Source organism: Pseudorca crassidens, chromosome 11, assembly GCF_039906515.1.
Source record: "Pseudorca crassidens isolate mPseCra1 chromosome 11, mPseCra1.hap1, whole genome shotgun sequence".
NCBI classification, from domain to species: Eukaryota; Metazoa; Chordata; class Mammalia; order Artiodactyla; family Delphinidae; genus Pseudorca; species Pseudorca crassidens.
In genome coordinates, this window is record NC_090306.1 from 103,015,216 (window position 1) to 103,033,594 (window position 18,379).

Consider the following 18,379-nt stretch of genomic DNA (forward strand, 5'->3'; position numbering starts at 1 on the left):
TGTGACGCCAGGACGCTCTGTGCTGGCACTGCTCACTGTGAGAGTTTGGCCAAGGCAGTGGAAGCGTCGTCAGTGGGGGCATTCGGGGCACGGCCAGAGGCGAGGAGCAGAGAGGTGGGAGGGAGGGGGCCAGCCAGGACCCCCAGCGCTCCCCAGGGGCCACTTGACCTGCTAAAGGAGGACTCTTACGGCCCGCGGGGTCTCTGGGGGCGGGAAGACCCTCTCTGGGCTTGGTGGAAAGAGAGGGGATGGTCCCCCCTCCCAGAGCCAGCTCAGCCTCCTTGGCCCAAGAGCATCGTCTCAGGGGAAGTGTGGTGGGCAGGGTCGTGGCTCCCCACAATGTCCTCATCCTATCCCCCAGAGCCTGTGACTGTGTCACCTTGTGGGGCCAGAGGGGCTTTGCAGACGTGGTTGAGTTAAGGATCTGAGATGCGGAGATGGGCCTGGGTTAATCCAGGTGGACCCAGTGTCGTCACAAGGGTCCTTGTGAGAGGGAGGCGGGGGGGGGGTGCGGTCAGAGAAAGAGGAGGAGAGTTGACAGTGGAATCAGAGGTCGGGGTGATGTCCCTGATGGTGAGGGGTCAGCGGCCAAGGAATGTGGGTGCCTCTAGAAGCAGAAGGGGCCAGGAAGTGGACTTTCTCCTGGAGCCAGCCCTGCCCACACCTGGACTCGAGCCGCTCGAGGCCCATTTCAGACTCTGACCTCCAGAGCTGTGAGAGGGCACATTCTTCCGCTCCGTCTGTGGTCACTTATTACAGCAGCAGTAGGAAATCAACATGGTGGGGGGGGGGCCCTGTGTGTGACGTTGCACCCCTGTCCCCACCTGCAGGAGACCCTCCCGGCCCCCGACTGACAGAGCAGGGGCACGAGGGGAGCCCTTTGCTGCCACAGGTGGTATCCGGGGCCGGCGGCCAGAAGGCCAGGCCACTGCGGAAGAGGCCACGAGCTGGGCTCTAAGCTTGGAGGGCAGCCCGAGGAGAGCCAGCTGCCATGGGCCCTGATGGCCCCTGGGGACAGGGGTCCCGCTTGGCGGCTGCCCAAGACAAGGCCGCCTTCTGAGTGAGCAGCTCAGCGCTTTCTGCCTGGCGGGAAGCTGGCCTCCTGTTTTTTCTCTATCCGAGAGGAGGAGGAAAATTGATTGCAGGGGTTTGTATCGTCTTTGTCCTGTGCGAGTAGCCAGCTGTGCTCTGCACTGCAGTTGACCTAAATATGTTGCCGGAGGGAGCAGACCCGTAATATCAACCGTCGTCGTGGGGTCTAATCATCGTTGCAGGCGTAAGGAGAGTTGCGTGGCCTCGGGGGAGCCATTGGCTCAGGGAAAGGCTTGTAGGAGAGCAATGATCAGAATGCTGATGGGTTTTATTTATTTAGCTGTCTTTGTGCCCCCAGGAGAGGGGGCACCTGGAAGAGGCGGGAAGGCTTCCTACGTTTGCTGTGAATTGGGACGAGTGGATTTGCCAGGCTGTACCCAAGCGTCCTCGTCTGCGGGGCCGCGTCCCCTCACTGGCTTGCGGCAGGCGGGGGGGGCGGCTGGGAGGAGGGAGGAGCCCGCTGGTCTCGGCCCCACAGAGCGCCCGCCCCCCCCGGGAAGGCCCAGGAGAGCAAGGGGCAGCTTGAGGGGGGATGGTGCCCGTGGGAAGGGCAGGGCTGAGGGGGCTTTGTCAGGAGCCCAGGTTAAGAGGACATGGCCCGAGGCCCCCTTGCCTCCAGGACTGCAGTCCCAGACACGCTTGCAAGCCGGCGAGGAGCATGCCGGGAGCTTAGGGCGGGAGCTGCGTGTCCACACGTGTGCACAGTGGCCTGCCTGGCCGTCTCCACATGGGGGGAACCAGCTGCACTTGACCCCTCGCAGGTGAGTGGCGTGGGGAAGGGAGATCGGGGGCGTTGAGAAAGAAAATGTGGTTTCCTGCTGGTGATGCTGTGCGTGAGGAGGCATCTGGGGCTGCCTTGACCTTCGGGTCCACAGAGGTGACAGGAGTGTGTGTGGGTGTTGGGGATCAGAGGAGCGGATGGGAAGGCACCCGGCACCCCGACCTTGGCTCCCGGGAGCGAGGCTGCGGTGGCAGGAAGCCCCTTGCCTCTGTTTCCCCCCCGTGAAGCTCCCCGGCCTGCGAGTCCGCCCACGCCTGTCCTCGAGGGGCGGTGGGAGCCCCTGCCCAGCCGGCCGAGCCCGGGGCGGCTCCCCCGGGGACACACTCTCACTACTGCGGAGGGCCAGCCGCCGGAGCTCAGGGGGCAGGTCTCTGCGGGGGCTCCCCGGGAGCTTCACCCGAGCACCTGCTGTGAGCCAGGCCCTCCGTGGAGGCCTCCGAAGTGGGTCCCGCGGGAGGAGGCTAAGCAGTGCTCCGCGGGCGCTCAGGAGGGCAGGGGGTCTCCACGTGGCTCCAGGGCCCAGGCTCTCCCACTGCCGGTGGGAGCACGTCCTCTCAGAAGGGGGCCCAGGGCCCCGCCTGCGTCAGGACAGGAGACCCGCCTCCCAAGGGTCCAGGGTCCAGCAGGACGCTGCCCCTGGGTGGCCCTGGCGTCGGTTCACGCAGGCGAGGTGCCTGGGGCACCACCAGATGCCCCTCCGGGCAGGGTGTGGGTGCTCGGCCACGGCAGCGTCCCCGCTCTGACAGAGCCTGGTGCGTCATACTTGCACAGCGAGCATTTGCTGACGGAGTCGTGTGCAGGCAGTGGCTTCTCCGCACGAGCAGGCTGACCTGGTGTGGGGCGGAGTGGAGGTCCCCGCGGGGGCTGGGGCTCCTGAGCGGATTACGCGTCAGGGCTCTGGACCCCCGATCGTCTGAGTGCCCCCCGCCACCTCCCAGCAGGTGCTCTGTGTGCAATTACATGACAGGTGGGGACTCTGAATGCCCTTGAGTCCTCAGGGCCAGGGTCCGCGGGAACCCCAGTGCGAGGCGGGGGGAGGCTGAGGCCCGACGTTTGGGGCCCGCGGGCCTGGCGTGCAGGATGCAGACGGCCCTCAGATGCTGGTGGCGGCCACTCACTCTTGGCACTGTTTGCTGAATTCCCACCGTGGCCCTCCCCGCCCACTGGTGTCCTCTCTGCCTGGTTCTCGACCAGCCTGGTGCATGCGTCCTGCAGTTCACTTGCTGAGAACTTGCTGTGCTGTCCCCACTGCCCAGAGTCCATTCACCGCATCTGTCCTGGCTTCCCCTTGAGCCAGGCTGCGTCCTGGGCCGTCACAGACAGTAATCAGATGGGGTCCTCTCTCTGGGGCCTGAGTTGGGGCATCCTGCAGCTGAATGTGACTTAGGAATGTGGCGTGCTTACCGGGGGTCATGTTTGCTGAGCCCCTCCCTGTGGAGCTGTGTCACCACATAAGATGGGAGGGGGGTCAGGGGCGTCTCTCTGGGGGAAAATGGCACTTGAGCCAGCACTGAGGTCGGGGGGCACCAGCACGTGCAAAGGTCCTGGGGTGGGTCTGACTGTGGAGGCATTTGGGCACCTGAGAGAAGGCTCCTGTGGCTCAAACCCAAAGAGCAAAGGTCAGAGCAAGATCAGAGGGCGTTGAAGCGGGGAGTGGGGTGTGGCCTCGGGCTGGAAGGACTCCCTGTGTGGCCAGTTTGGGCAGGACAGTGTCAGGTTCTGACTTACACTTTAGAGGAGCCTCTGACTGCTGTTTGGAGCCAGACTGTGGAGGGTGTGAGGAGAGCTGGGGTGCCAGTTAGGAAGCAGGGTGCGAGCCGAGATGAGAGCGGGTGGGTTTGGGGGTGCTTGGAGGAAGAAACCCGACACGTGAGGGTGAGGGCCCTGCCCATCCGCACCTGGCACAGGGCCCCTCTGCTGTAAATAAGCCAGACTGAGAGGGGTGGGGGCATGGCCCTCTTGGGGCTGGGGGTCTGAGGCCTGGCTTCCCGCAGCCCTGGAGCAGGGAGGGGTCTCTGCTCTTCACTCATTGCCTGGCCCCGGCTGGAAATGTCCCCCAGGCCCTAGGCAGGGGCTCCCCCTCCCCCCGGTCCCCCGCTTTGTGCCGTCCCTATACAGAGTCTCTTCTGTGCCCCTGGGAGGCACCAAGTCCAGCGGGTTGGGAGGCCGTGGTCCTCAGGGAAACTAGGCGGCGCAAGGGCCGCGCTGCTTCACCCCAGGACTGAAGGGGGGTCTCTGGAGGAGGCCGTGGCTGACAGGAGCCTGGTGGGATGGCTCCCTGCGGGCTTGGTGTGGTGTCCTCTCAGCCCCCTTGTCTGGAGGGTTTTCTCCCAGGGGGTGGGAGGGGCCACAGGGCCCTGAAGAATGCTGAGCCACATGCCCAGGCAGCGCGGGAGGCCCCGAGGACTCCAAATATTTACCGAGCACGTGGGTCCCGGCACTCAGCAAACCTAAGTATCTGCCCCTCGTTAGGGGGGCGAGTCCTGAGCTCTCCAGGTGGGAGGTGGGGCTGGCGCCTGTCCTTCCTGCCCCCACCCTGGACGCCCCCAAGAGGCAGCAGGGTCTCCCCATGGCTCTGCCTGCACGGGGCGGGGTGGCCGCCGTGTAGACGGCGGCCGCTCTGCCAACCCGTCTGTTTCTGGGACCTGGGGCTGTCGTACTGACCTTGGCCTGAATTTCGGGGTCTTGGGCTCGGTGAGGTGGCCAGGACAGGAGAGGAACCTGCTGGGTCCCTCTGAGCCCCATCCTGTCCAGAAAGCAGGCTCCAGGCCCGCGAGGGTCTCACTGGACCGGCAGCGAGGGCAGTGGATCCTGGCCTCCCCGGGCTCCAGTCCACGCCCCTGATTTTGGTGAGTTAGTTGGTCACATTCTGAGGTCTCAGGAATGCCTTTTGGGACTTGCCCAAGTGAGGCTTCTCCTGAGGGAATTTCCATTGCAGCCTGTCAGCCCCACGATTGGGGTGGTCTGTGACCCACCACCCGGACCATGGCTGCCACACGCCACACATGGATGGGGCTGACTTCTGGGTAGAGGGAGCAGTGAGCTGACCCTCAGCCAGACCCTGGAGCCCGCCGCTGCACGTACACCAGCCTCGGTCCCACCCAGTAGGCCGGTGACCCTGACCCTGGGCCGTCTTGGTGCTGGCTCGGAAGTCTGCCGACCTCTCGGGCCCGGGGAGGGTCGTTCCTCTGTCACTGCTGTCAGAGTTGACGTTCCTCTGTCCGGGCGGGGGGGCGGGGGGGTGCTGCTCGGTCTGTTCTCCCTGAGGCTGTTGGAAAGGCCCCGCTTGGACATGGCTGGTCGGGGCCATGGGCTGGGCATCCGGGGTTCATCCTGCCGCCGGCTGACGCTCCCCGAGTGCTCCCGCGCTGTGGACGCCGCGGACCGGGCACAGAGGCCCACCTGCTGGAGCTCCCGGGGCCAGAGCGGGCGGCACCTGAAGGGTCGGGCAGGCCCTGTGGTCGCAGCTGCTGCTGAGTTACACCCTGCAGAGGGCGCTCAGGAGCCAGCGCCTCACCAGTGTAGGCTGTTGTCATTGTCACCGAGGGATGGGGGTGGGGGGAAAGCATACTGACCGCAGGCTGAGCTGCAGGTGGGCGAGCACAGCCCCGCCCCGTGGGAGCCCGTGTGGTGCTTTGCCCGGGACCATCCCGGGGGCTCTGGCAGGCGCTCCCCCTGCTGCCTGGACGCTCCCCCCTCGGGTGCACGGGGCTCGATCCTTCTCCGCAGCCCTGCTCACGTCTGCCCTCAGCTCAGGCTCACTGACCAGGGCTGTTCCTATGGCCCAACCTGCCCCCGCCCCCCGCCGAGGGCGGCTCTCTGTTTGGGTCACTTCTTTATCATGAGTGTCCGGAGCGTGCCTGGTACACGAGGCTGCCCAGTGCTCACTGGTGGAGCGGCCGATGCGGGCTCTGAGCTGCTCTGGTCCAGCCTGGCCCAGGCCGTCAGGTTTGTTTTGCGGCTTTAGCTGTTTGCAGAAAAGCGGAAGCGGGATCGTTGGCCCAAAGCAGCTGCCCGCGGAGGGGCCGATCTCTGGTCTCGGCCCTCGACACGCTGTCGCGTGGGGAATGGGTGTCTGTTGAGGATGTGACTCCACATGGCTTTGTAGCTGGGCCACGGCACGCTCTGCGGCTGCTGTGGCTGTGTCCCTGCTGCACCACTGTCCCATTTGTACGTGGGCCCCGGTGGAGCCGAGCGAGGGGGGTGGCGGCGGCCTCGTGTGCCTCTTCGTGGCGCCAGGTCCTCTGCCCTCCGTGAGTCTGGGGCCTGCCTGTCCCGGGTGGGCGGTGGCTCCTCCAGGGTCACACCTTTGAGAACGCTGAGGAGTGAGGGCTCACGTCCAGGAAATGCAGGAGGTGGGCAGAGGGATGAGGACTGTGTCATCGTGGGGCTGTGATGAGAACGAGCCCACCATGTACCGGTTTAGAAACAAGAAAAGGTGATTTCTGACGTGACTTGGGTCTCGTATCTGCAGGAGCCTTAGGCCTGAGGGAAGTGACCTAAGGTTTCCAGGGGACTTGATTGCATTTGCAGTAATTACATCGTACAAAGGCCTTGGGGCGGGATCCTGGAGAAGTTGCCTGCAGCTACCTGTCATTCCCCAGATGTCTGTGGGGCGACCGAGTGGGGAGGGGCTTTGCGGGATGGCGAAGGAGCTCCCCACCTGGAGGACAAGGGTCCTGGTTGTAGCTGGGCTGTGCTCACTTCTGGGGGGCGGGGGCGGAGAGCAGAACCCCTTCACTCACTCACGCAGCAAGTGCTCGGGGCTCTCAGGTGCGCGGTGTAGACTGACACCAAGGCCCAGTGCTGAGCGCTAACTTATATATATATCTATCTATTCATCTATTTATCTATCTATCTATTTTTGCAGTACGCGGGCCTCTCACTGTTGTGGCCCCTCCCGTTGCGGAGCATAGGCTCCGGACGCGCAGGCTCAGCGGCCATGGCTCACGGGCCCAGCCGCTCCGCGGCATGTGGGATCTTCCCGGACCGGGGCACTAACCGCGTCCCCTGCATCGGCAGGCGGACGCTCAACCACTGTGCCACCAGGGAAGCCCCTGAGCCCTACCTTTAAAAATTTTTTAATTTATCGTTGATTTACAATGTTGTGTTAATTACTGCTGTACAGCAAAGTGATTCAGTTATATGTACATTCTTTTTTATATTCTTTTCCATCATGGTTTATCCCAGGATATTGATACAAGTATCCCATAGTTCCCTGTGCTTTACAGTGCGACCCTGTTGTTTATCCATTCTGTATATAATAGCTTACATCTGCTAACCCCAAACTCCCACTACATCCTTCCCCCAGGCACCCCCTTCCCCTTGGCAACTACCAGACTGTTCTCTATGTCCCTGAGTCTGTTTCTGAGATTGGTTCATTTGTATCATATTCTAGATTCCACATATAAGTGATGTCGCAGGTTATTTGTCCTTCTCTGATTTACTTCACTTACACGATCATCTCTAGTTGCATCCACGTGGCTGCCGATGTGAGCCCTCACTCTCGAGTCAGCGCGTCATGCTTCCCACTGCCGGGGGCTCTGGTCTGGGCCTGCAGCAGGACCAGCTCCTGTCTGCCTCTGCTTGTGACCTTGGGCCTCCTGCACGGCGGCACTGCCCGGGCACGTGCACGGCGGGCGGTGCACGCATGTTCTCCCATGGTGGGAGGAGGCTGGGTCTTTCCTTAACCCCACCCACCTTGGGCTCTTTGCTCCCATCGTCCCTGCAGCCTGGCTAGGCCCCCTACCCCACCGTCAGTGCCCAGGTAGGAGGAGAGCCGGAATCCCCGCCCTGGACCAGACTTAGGAGCATCTGTGTCTTCCATGAAACTGCAAGACTTGTGTCAGGCTGGACTGGGCCTCTTCATCGATGCATAACTCACGTCTTCAGTAGAGGTAGCTGGGGTGCTTTGTGGGAGACACGAAAAGTGCAGGACTAGACTGTATGCACAGCGGGTTCTGGAACCTTCTTGCACACCCTTCTCCTTCTGCTCTTTGGGCCCAGCCGTCAGAGGGGTGGCCGTCCATGGTCCTGATCACCTCCCTGTCCACGGTGCTCTCTGAGGCCCCCCTTCCTTACTAAGCTCAGGCCGCCCTGGGTCCAGAGGCCCAGAGGGTCTGTGTCTTCACTGCAGCTCCGGCCTGGAGGTGGGAGGAGACCCGTCCTCAGGAGTGTGAGCTGGATGGCTGCTCACGGATCTCTTGTGTTGTGTGGTGTCGTCGTGCGGTGTCCGGTCGTGCAGAAATGCAGAGCGACGTCCACTTAGGGCGTGTGCAGCCACGTGTGTACGAGGTTCCTGTCGCCTCTGCGACAGATTTCCACAGACTGGGGGCTTAAAGTAGCCTCTTTATTCTCTTACAGCTCAGAGGCCAGAGGCCTGAAATGAGTGTCACAGAGCTCAAGCCAAGGTGCGGGCAGAGCCGTCTTCCTTCTGGAGGCTCCGGGGGAGACTGTGTCCTTGACTCTTCCAGCTCTAGACGCTGCCCGTGCCCCTGGCTCTTCACAGGCAGCGGGACAGCACCCTCCTGTCTCCTCTCTCTGACCCCTGACCCTCCTGCTTTCTCCTGAGTTTCCATCATTGTGATGACATTGGTCCCATGCACGTAATCCAGGATACACACCCATCTCAAGGTCCTTATCACTTTCGCAGGGTCCCTTTGTCCGTGTAAGGTGCTTAGTCACAGCTTCCAAGGTTAGGATGGCCCGTCCTTGGGGCCATTCCTCAGCCCACCCCACACTCTCAGTTAGAACAACAGCTACCTGGCACTGGCTTCCATCAACACCTGGAATAAATGTCGGGTCCTCATTCTGGCTTTCCGGGCTCTGATGCCCAGCCCGCATCTCATCTGTGACCCCTCCCCCCAGCCCATGGCCCCTCCCGCCTTGGCCTCACCAAGGCTGCTCCCTCTGCACCCCACGCTCTCCCCCGCACCCCTACCCTGCCGGCCTGCGACCTTCTGTTCATCCAGGTTCTGACTCAGACACACCTTGCTGCGGCTTCTCTCGAGCACCCGCTCACCCTGCCACTGTACCCCTCACCGTCCCGCCGCACGGTTCTCAGGTGGTCGGCAGCCAGGTGGCGGAGCTCTCTGCCCCTCACATGGGCTTTGCTCTGCGGCCGAGACCTCCCAGAACTGTACCTGCTGCACGTGTGTCTGTGGAGTGACCAGGTGCCGCCAGCATCCCTTCCTCGGGGTGTCCTGCCCCCGTGGAGGTGGTTTGGTGAAATGCCTTTGGTGTGTCTATCTTGAATGGGTTTTATTTAGTAAAGACACTCTCACCCTTGCTTTGCCCCAGATCTTGCCCTGACTGTGTAAGAGGAGCCCCGGTTGATAGACTCCTGCGGGTGTGCCCCCCAGGAAGGAGCAAGAGAGCTGCTGTTGCCAGTTGTCTGAGTGCTTTGCAGACCAGCCCTCTCTCGGCACCTCTGCCTGGGGGGCAGAATGGACCACATGACACTCACCTGGGCTTCTCTCCCCTCACAGAGGAGGAGCTCCGGAAGCTGCGAGAGGAAACCAACGCGGAGATGCTGCGGCAGGAGCTGGACCGGGAGCGGCAGCGGCGGATGGAGCTGGAGCAGAAGGTCCAGGAAGTGCTGAAGGCCAGGTGAGGGGGGGTAGCAGGTGAGGAGGGGGGAGGGCCAGGTGAGGAGGGGGGAGGGCCAGGTGAGGAGCCCAAGGCCAGATGGGAGGAGGGGAGAGCCAGGTAACACTGTCACCCAGGTAGCGTTGCCCTCTCGGGGGGTAGCGGTCCCCTGAGCCAAGACCCAGCTCATACCCTGAGGTGGCCAGTCCCCATGAGCGGCCACCGCCGCCCTCCCAGCCCCTGCCAGACCCAGGGCATCAGGAGGGTGCGTGGGTGAGTGGTGATGGTGGGCCTGGCCCCGACTTTCTGGGCTGAGTCCTGCCCGTGCCCGCGGCGAGCTGCGATCCTGGGAAAGCGGCTGCCTTCCTGTGCCTTGGGGCCTGCATCTGGAAACCAGGGGCGGGGGGAGTCTCAGCTGAGCCCTGGGAGGTCTGGCTGGGCAGGGCTGAAGAGGGACGCAGAGCCCCCAGAACCACCTGACGTCGCCCCAGGTCTTGGCCAGCAGTCGCCCCCAGGACCCTGAGACCCGCCCCACTGCCCACTCGGACACTCCCCTGCCCCGAGCCCCTGACAGCACCCTCGGGGTCAGCCTTCCTTGGCCAGTCACCTCCTCCCAGCAGGGTCCCTCCATCCTGGGGCTGCCAGAGGCTGCCCCAGCTTCCGGAGGGGGTGGTGCGGACTCCCACCTCTGCCCACGCGAGCTCGGCCCCTGCCTCATGGTACCGCCAGCAAGGAGCAGGTCGCTGCAGGGGGATATTTGCAAGTCCGAAGAGCTGTGTTCTTCCCATCCTGATAAAACCCCCCAGGGCTCCCTGTCCCTGTGTACAGTCCAGGCCGGCGGCCTGGCGGACAAGGCCTGGGAGCTGAGGCCGCCGAAGTCTCCATCCCTCCCCCTCACCAGCCTGGCCTCTGGCCCCGCATCCCTTGGTCCAGGCCCCCCTGGCCTGAGCGCACAGCTGTCTCCAGCTTGGGACACCCCAGTCAGAGCTGGCTTTTCCGTGGGGTGGCCTGGCGTCATTGTCGTTGCGGAGTGTCGTCACTACGGTGGGGCTCTGAGGAGAGCCCCGCTCCAGGTACCGCGCCGCGCGGGCTTCAGCTGCTGGAAAGGCCGAACCTGCTGTGCTTCGCGCTGGCCTCCTCTGGGTCTCAGCAGCTGGTTCTCAGCCCCAGGGAACGGCTGGCACTTGGTTCCCTGGGGGAGAAGGTCCTTTAGTTTCCTGCTCTGCCGGGTGTTAGGACAGCTCCGTGGGCTTTCCAGTGCCCCTGAACGAAGGCCATCTGCCTGTCCCACAGGTCAGCGTGACCCATTCTGCAGTTCTCTGGGGCTCCCCGCGGGGGCCCCGTGTTGGGGCAGGGTGTCACTTGCTTTGCCGGGCTACAAGGCCGGCACCCCTCCCTGGACCAGAAATCGGACCACGGCTTCAAGCAGTACTTTCCCTGATGTTAAACCTTATGTGAAAATCTGTAGACGTTCAAAGATTCAGTTACATTTGATAACGCAAAGCGGTGCAGCCAGTGGCCCGAACTGGGACGACTCTGGAGATCCAGGTGCTTGGCCGGGTGTGGGCTGTGTTCTCAGCCCCCTGGCCGGCCGGGCCTGGCCTGCATGGCGTGTCACAGTGCCGTCACCCGCACTGATGCGCTTCTGTCTGATGCAGTTTGTGTTCATGTGCGGCTTTACCAGAGCCCACGCTTGCCCTGGTGGCGGCGGGCGGCGCTCGGCCTGAGAGGACCCCGTGTGCCAGCTCCCTCTGCAGGGTCCATGTCTTATGCCTTCCACCCTCCCGCCACCCCCAGCCCACTCCGGGGGTTTCATCCTCGTCCTTTCACCAAAGCCCCTTGGGTGCCTGGCCCCCGATAGGTTCTGAGGCTGCGGACAGATCTGTTTCTCACGGGTCTGCTTGGGGACCAACTGGGGATTACAGGGAAGGAACATCCAGGCCCGGACCGAGGAAGTAGAAGCTGAGGGTCCTGGGGACCATGGGGTTTAGGAACCTTCTGGAAGCTGAGACCTGAGGGAGGAGAGGAACAGGGAGAAACAGGTTCCAGGCAAGGGACCTCCTCTTTCCTTCTTATCCTGGTGCCCATCTGGGGTCGCTGTGGGCCGTCCAAGGTGGGCAACTGTGTGGAGTGCCACCTTCACACCTGGGCGCGCGCGCGGACACACACACACACACACACACACACACACACACACACACACACACACACACACACACACACACACACACTGGATCTGCAGGATTAAAACATGGTAGCTCATACAAACCTCTGTTTTGCTTTTTAAGAAAATTCCTGGGAAATCGCCTTGGTTTAAGCTTACTCAAGGCGAAGGCCATGTCCAGTTATCGGTCCGAAAGCAACATGGAGAAACTGCCTTTGACCTCCACTGGCCTCTGGTCAGGCCCTGCCCGGGGCCCGCCCTTGGGTTTGCTCTCAGCGGCGCCTCCCACGGCTCCTCCGCCCTCCCGGCTGCGTTGAGGGGGCCGGAGGGTGCGTGTCATCCTCCTGTGCTGCACTGCCCACGATGTTGGTTGGGGCTTTGGCCGGGGCACCCCGTGTGGGAACTACACAGACCCTGGTGACTGCCTCCTGTGCCCAGCCCGGCCCTGACGTGTGGCCCTGGCACCCCCCGCCCATGGGCTTCATCATCTGTCCTGCGGCCTCAGGTTGTGGCCGGGGGGGTGATTAGATTCTGGGAAAGCCCTCCAGGCACACTCCACTCCAGACTTGTTCCGCTGACCGTTAAACGTCAGCGGAGGTTGTTCCAAAACATTTGGAAGAATCCACAGTTACTAGGAGGGCAAGGGCCCTTTCTTCTGAAGAGGCCACTGCTCACTCCCCACCTACCCGGAGCTGTGGGTGGGCCCGGCTGGGAGGCCCTGATAGCTGTCTGCCCTCTGCCTTCCCCTTAATGTTTAGAACATCACTGCCGTGCGCTGTGTTGTCAGTCTGTTTCCCACGTCCCGTGCACGTCACAGGCACTCATGTTCCACATGTGGTGTGACGGGAAGAAGGTAAAATTCCCCGCCACCTGGAACACCTGCGCCCGTGTTGCCAGCCGTCTTTCCCTGCAGGCAGCTGGCAGCCCATTTATACCTAAATACCTGTCCGATTCTAGCGGTGACTATGTTGGGAAGATCACACAGCCAGTGGCTGTGCAGTATCAATATTCTCAGATGGTACCTCAAATGGTACCAAGCACGGCACCCCAGACAGCCCTGCCGGCCACTCAGACCCCAGGCCCACCTGTGGCTGAGCGACGCGGTGTCCGTCAGGCCCACGAGTCCTCGGTAGCACACCTGGGCCCAGGCTCTGGTGGGAGCCCGTCTGTTAGTGCTTCCTGTGTGAGCTGCCTCTTCAGGACCCCCGGCCGGTTCAGGGAATGTCCTGGTCCGGAGGCCTGGACACCTGCCCAGGAACACAGGGAACCCAGTCTGGAGTCTCCTGCGTGCCCCAGCTCCCCTCCTGTTCCCAGTAAATCCCCGTTTGTCAGTAGCTCTGAGCATGGATGGCCGTTTGGGCAGCCTGGCCACAGGGAGGGGAGGGCGTGGAGGCCTGGCCCCCTCCTCTTCCACCCTGGCTCCCTTCTCTGGGACCCCCTCTGTCTCATGGTTCCCTGGCCACTGCTTCACGAGGCTGCAGGCTCGCCCCCTGCTCTCCTCTGATCCAGCTTGTCCTCCGCACTTCCTGCTTCGGCACAGCGCGGCCGGCATGGGTTGCAGTTCCAGGTTATAAACCCGCAGAGCGGGTCGGTTCACGGAGACGCTGGAGTGGGACTGTTCCCGGGTCTAAGCTTGTACTGCCCACTGCACGACCGGCCAACATCGAGAGGCGAGCTGTTGGGACAGGGAATAACGACTTTATTCCCAAATCCAGCAGACCAAGAGGATGGTGGGCTTGTGCCCCCAAAGAACCATCTTGCCTGACTTAGAATTCAGGCTCCTTTTTTTTTTTTGCGGTACACGGGCCTCCACTGCTGTGGCCTCTCCCGTTGTGGAGCACAGGCTCCAGACGCGCAGGCTCAGCGGCCATGGCTCACGGGCCCAGCCGCTCCGCGGCATGTGGGATCTTGCCGGACCGGGGCACGAACCCGCATCCCCTGCACCAGCAGGCGGACTCTCAACCACTGTGCCACCAGGGAAGCCCCAGGCTCCTTTTATACGAAAAGGGGAGGGGGTAAAGTGAAACACTTCCTGGTTCCCGTCAGCCCCCAGAGAGGATGTGTTCATTTCTTCCTCCTGCAGTCATTCACAGGTGGGCCTGGGCAGGTTTCCTGTGAGCTAAACAGAGGTATTTTAGTTTAATGCTCATTACCTGGGAGGCAGGGTTCCCAGAGATGGGCCACTATGTATAATTTAAGCTTATAGGCAACATCTCTTTAGTGATGAACTTGTGATAGGATGGATACAAAGGTTCTTCCCTATTACAAGATCACATTGTGTTAACAGAGCAGGATGCCGAGGGTCTCCCAGCCCGCTGTCTCTGTCCTGGCAGAGCCCTCCGTGCCCCCCCCCACCCCAGTCCTGCCGAGGTTTGCCTGGGGTGCCACTTTTCCCACATCCTGGGATCTCTGCTGCACTGGGAACCACAGCAGCAGTGTGGCGTGTTGGTAGCCCAGGCCAGTGCAGGGTGAGGAGGGCAGGTGGGCTGGCCAGTCAGGAACAGGGCACTGCCCAAGGGAAGGGGGTCCGGCCAGCGGCTGGGGGCCAGTCCGTCAGGGCCTGTGGCTGAAAGTCAGGTCTGCGGTCAGGATCCGGCAGGTGGCCAGGAACTCCAGGGAGACTCTGAGGCCGGGTGACTGCTGTGGTCAGGTGCAGTGAGGCCGCAGGGGCAGGGAGCCGGGCAGGTGGCCGGCACGGACCAAGCTGGGACCTGTGCACAGCTTGCCAGGCAGGGGCTCATCCAGCCTGTGGCCTTGCATGCTGCTTGCTAAATATGTGTGTCACTGAGTACTTTTCCATTAGCAGGCCAAGTAACTAGTATGAGAGCTGTGTGTTGTGAGCTTAACATTAAATAAAGAAGCAAATGGGTCAAAATTAATAGGAAAGAAAAGAGTTGTATGTTTGAGACAGTGTTTGGTCATCAAAAAACAAGAAGTGTAGGACTTCCCTTGTGGCGCAGTGGTAAAGAATCCGCCTGCCAATGCAGGGGACACGGGTTCGAGCCCTGATCCGGGAAGATCCCACAAGCCGCGAAGCAACTAAGCCCATGCGCCACAACTACTGAGCCTGTGCTCTAAAGCCCGCGAGCCACAACTACTGAAGCCCCTGCGCCTAGAGCCCACGCTCTGCAACAAGAGAAGCCACCGCAATGAGAAGCCCGGGCACCGCAACGAAGAGTAGCCCCCGCTCACCGCAACGAAGAGTAGCCCCCGCTCGCCGCAACTAGAGAAAGCCTGCGCACAGAAACGAAGACCCAACACAGCCAAAAATAACTAAATAAATAAAGTGTGCCCGTGAGGAATGCAGCTCTGTGCTTGCCCTACTGCCCTCACCCGGCGTCTAAGCTGAGCAGCCAGGACCCCAGAGGGATCCCCGAGGGTGGGAACGGGCACTCTGGTGTTGGGCGTGACTCCCGTGAGCACGGGAACCTTGCGAAGCCGGGACTCATCATGCTGTCTTGAACTAACAGAGATCTTGCTTCTTCTCCCCCCTCTAAGAGCCGAGGAGCCGCCCGCTCAGCAGCCTCCGAAAGGGCAGGCCCAGGTCAATAATGGAGCAGGTAGGCCTGGGGGACGGAGATGCGGTGGGGGGGGGGTGGTTCTGTTCCCGGGCGCACTTGCTCACTTCCGGGGATCCCCTCCTGTTGGAGCTGGGTTAGTGTCTCTGATTACCGGTTGGTGAGTCTCCGTAGCAGATGCAAGGCATTCGATCAAAACGTGACTTTATTTTCTCCTAAAAATACAATGCGACATCTCTCCCAGCCCTTCCCCGAAGAGGAATCATGTCATGGTCACACTGGCTGCTTGGCCCCTGGCCTGGCGACCTGCTTCCAGAGGCCGGCTGTCCTGACAAGGGGGTGAGTGGGGAGGTGGGGTCAGCTGCGGGCGTTGTGTCCCAGCACCCCCAGGTCAGGACGCAGAGCTCCTTTCAGTGCCTTTTCTTCCCACTCCGGGCTCGAGTTCCTTATCTCCCTCAGCACTTGGTACTTTCTGAAGCTGTCCTTCAGAGGATGGCATGGGAGGAAACTGGGCATCTCAAGGGGCCGGATTTGTGGTGCACCCAGGCCCCTCGCAGGCTGAGAAGGTGGGAGAGGGGATAGGGTTAGGGTTGACGGTAGGCCCCTGCCTGTGCTGGGGCTCAGGGCGACAACAGGAGGGCCTTCGGTTAAGCCCTGCCCAGTGTGAAGGTGAGGAGACCAGGGCCCGGGAGGGAAGGCCCCTCAGGCTTCCGCTCCAGGTGGAGGCTGAGCTCAGACCAGAGCCGGGTCCTGACCCCCCACCTGCCGTCCAGAGAGGGAGACGCCTCTTTCCCAGGGCCCCGGTGCTGGGCCCGCAGACAGGCCAGCCGGCTGCGGCATTGGCTGCTGTGTCCACTGGGTCACAGTCCCCTGGGTTCTCAGGGTTCATGACCAGTGGCCCAGGTTCCAAGCCAGGAGCAGCGCTGGAGACCGCCCCCCCCCCCCCCCGCCAAGGCCCCTGCTGTGTGTGGAGTTGATGAGCCTCCTGTGCTCGTGGGAAGTGTCAGAGGAGAGTCCTTCCACCCCGTCCCCACAGTGGGGGTCACCGTGTCGTGCTCTGCGTGGGAGGTGGGGAGTGTGGGTAGGGAGGGAAGGACCCCACCAAGCGCAGCCCCGAGGATGGAGGTGGCGGGGACGGGTGCTCTGCGTGGTGCTGGGGAAGAGGGGCTCGGGAGCGCCGTGAGGCCTGTCCACTCGGGCAGCCCGCCTGACCTAGACCCGGAGTCGGCGAACTACAGCTCCCTATCTGCCTTTACATTGAAAAAAATCTTTTTACACTTTTAAATGGTTGAAAAAAAATCAAAAGGATTTGACACGTGAACGTTGCATAAATTTCAAATTTCAGCGTCGTCAGTGTGGTTTCATGGGGACGCAGCCACGCCCGTCCCATTACTCACTGTCCGCGGCTGCTGTCCAAGCGGTTATAGGGCTGAGCCTGCCTAGATCCTCCCGCTAAAGACCCTGTCGGGCTCCAGGTGGGCTGTGAGAACCCAGGCCCTTGCCGCCCCTCCTCTGGGCATTTCTGAGCCTCGCGGCTTCTGTGTGCGCCGCCTTCCATCCCCCGGCCTCCGTCCCTTCGAGCTGGCAGCACATGACCACCTGCGTGCAGTCCATCCCCCTCTGACTGTGGTGGGACAGCGCCTCCTGCAGGCGATTCCACGGCCTGCTCTCCGAAGGGACAGACTTGTTCCACGAGATTCGGGCTGGTTTTCTCGAGTCTGACATGGATGACTTCAGTCACTGGGGTCCCCAGCGGACCACAGCCGCTGACGCACGCCCACTGGCTGTTCCCGAGGGTCCGGGTGTCCCTGGGAGTGAGCCCACCTGGCCACTTCCCAGACCAACCAGTGTGCCTGGCGGGGGCGGGGGGGTGTCAATGCAGCACCGGTGGTGGGCTGAGAGCCCGCCTGGACGGCACACGGGGACAGCCTCCAAGCAGCCGGGGTCGGTGTGAGGAACACGGGGACCCCCGGGGTCTGCATTGGTTGGTTTGCACCTCGTGGTGAAGTGGATCGGGCTCTGTTCTCAGGGCACCTGGCCCCTCACAGTTCTGGCGTGGATGTGCCCTCGCCAGCCCGGCCGGGAGCCCCACCTGCCAGTGCCCCCGCCTCTGCCGCTCTGTAAGGCCCCTCTCGGCCTGCTGCCCTCACCCGGAACCCCACCCCGTCCTGCAGACCGACGGAGCCAGGGGCTGTGCCCCCGTGTCCAGAAGTGGTTCTATGAGAAATTCGGGGAGTACGTGGAGGACTTCCGGTTCCAGCCCGAGGAGAGCACGGTGGAGACGGAGGAGCCCCTCAGCGCCCGGAGGTGGGGCCCAGGTGGAGGTCGGGGTGGAGGGGCAGCTGTCCCAGCAGGACAGGACTCCTCGGGGCCGACAAGCAAAGCCCGGGAGGTTTCGCGGGGGCGGCCGCACGGCCGTGCCCCCCAGTCAGTGGTCGTACTGGTGCTTTGCGACAGACGCCACGCGGGGACGGTGGCGATGCCGAGAGTGCCTGCAGGCCGGGCCGGGCCCTCAGACTCGGGTGGGGGCGGCGTGGGCGGGAGACAAGGAAGCCTCCCCCCATGGGTCACCCGTGCTCCCCGAGGGCCCGCAGGGAGCTGCGGGGTCAGGACGCGGCTGCGGCCGAGTGGGTGCTGGCGCTCATCTCTTCCCCCCTCTTAGGTTGACCGAGAACATGAGGAGGCTCAGTAAGTACCCGGCGTGGACTCAGTAAGTACCCGCTCGTCGCTGTGGCTGTGTGAGCCGCTGGGGCCGGGGCTGCCCGGGCGGTGACTGCGGTCTTGCACTGAACTGGACTTGCTTCCGGAAGCACGCTTTTCAGGAGTTCCCAGCCCAGCCTTCTTCCTAAGGCTGTGGGAAGTATGTCCCAGGCTCACCCCGTCTGTCTGTCCGCCCCTGGCCCGTGGCCAGAAGCCGAGTTTCCCTCCAGGCCTGGGAGCCCCAGCGAAACGCGGTGCAGGGCCCGGGGTGTGCGGACTAAATCCCCGTTCCCCGCCTGCGGGCACGGGCCAGGGCAGACGGGCAGACAGACGTCTCCCCGTGGGGATGGGGCATGGGCCGCAGCCAGGGAGTGGCCGCGGGAGCGCTGGCCTGGGGTCAGGCGCGCCGGGAGCCCGCGACGGTTGGGGTTTGCTTTGCTCCTTTTGGTTCCCTCCCCCTCCCCGCACCGCCAGCTGGTGCAGCAGCCGGACTGCCAGGTTTGTCCGAGGGCCGGGCTAGCGCTGGCCTGACCGCAT

At 62.8% G+C, this 18,379-nt stretch overlaps 1 protein-coding gene across 7 annotated transcripts in view; it reads left to right on the forward strand.

The window, feature by feature from the left end:
• Positions 1 to 18,379, forward strand: part of GRAMD4 (GRAM domain containing 4) — a 77,446-nt gene that overhangs the window by 46,697 nt on the left and 12,370 nt on the right. For all 7 annotated transcript variants that reach the window (XM_067698417.1, XM_067698414.1, XM_067698419.1 and 4 more), the window contains 4 exons: positions 9,361 to 9,481; positions 15,123 to 15,184; positions 17,317 to 17,449; positions 17,805 to 17,830. In XM_067698417.1, coding sequence (XP_067554518.1) covers positions 9,361 to 9,481; positions 15,123 to 15,184; positions 17,317 to 17,449; positions 17,805 to 17,830 — 342 coding nt within the window. The remainder of the gene's footprint in view (positions 1 to 9,360; positions 9,482 to 15,122; positions 15,185 to 17,316; positions 17,450 to 17,804; positions 17,831 to 18,379) is intronic.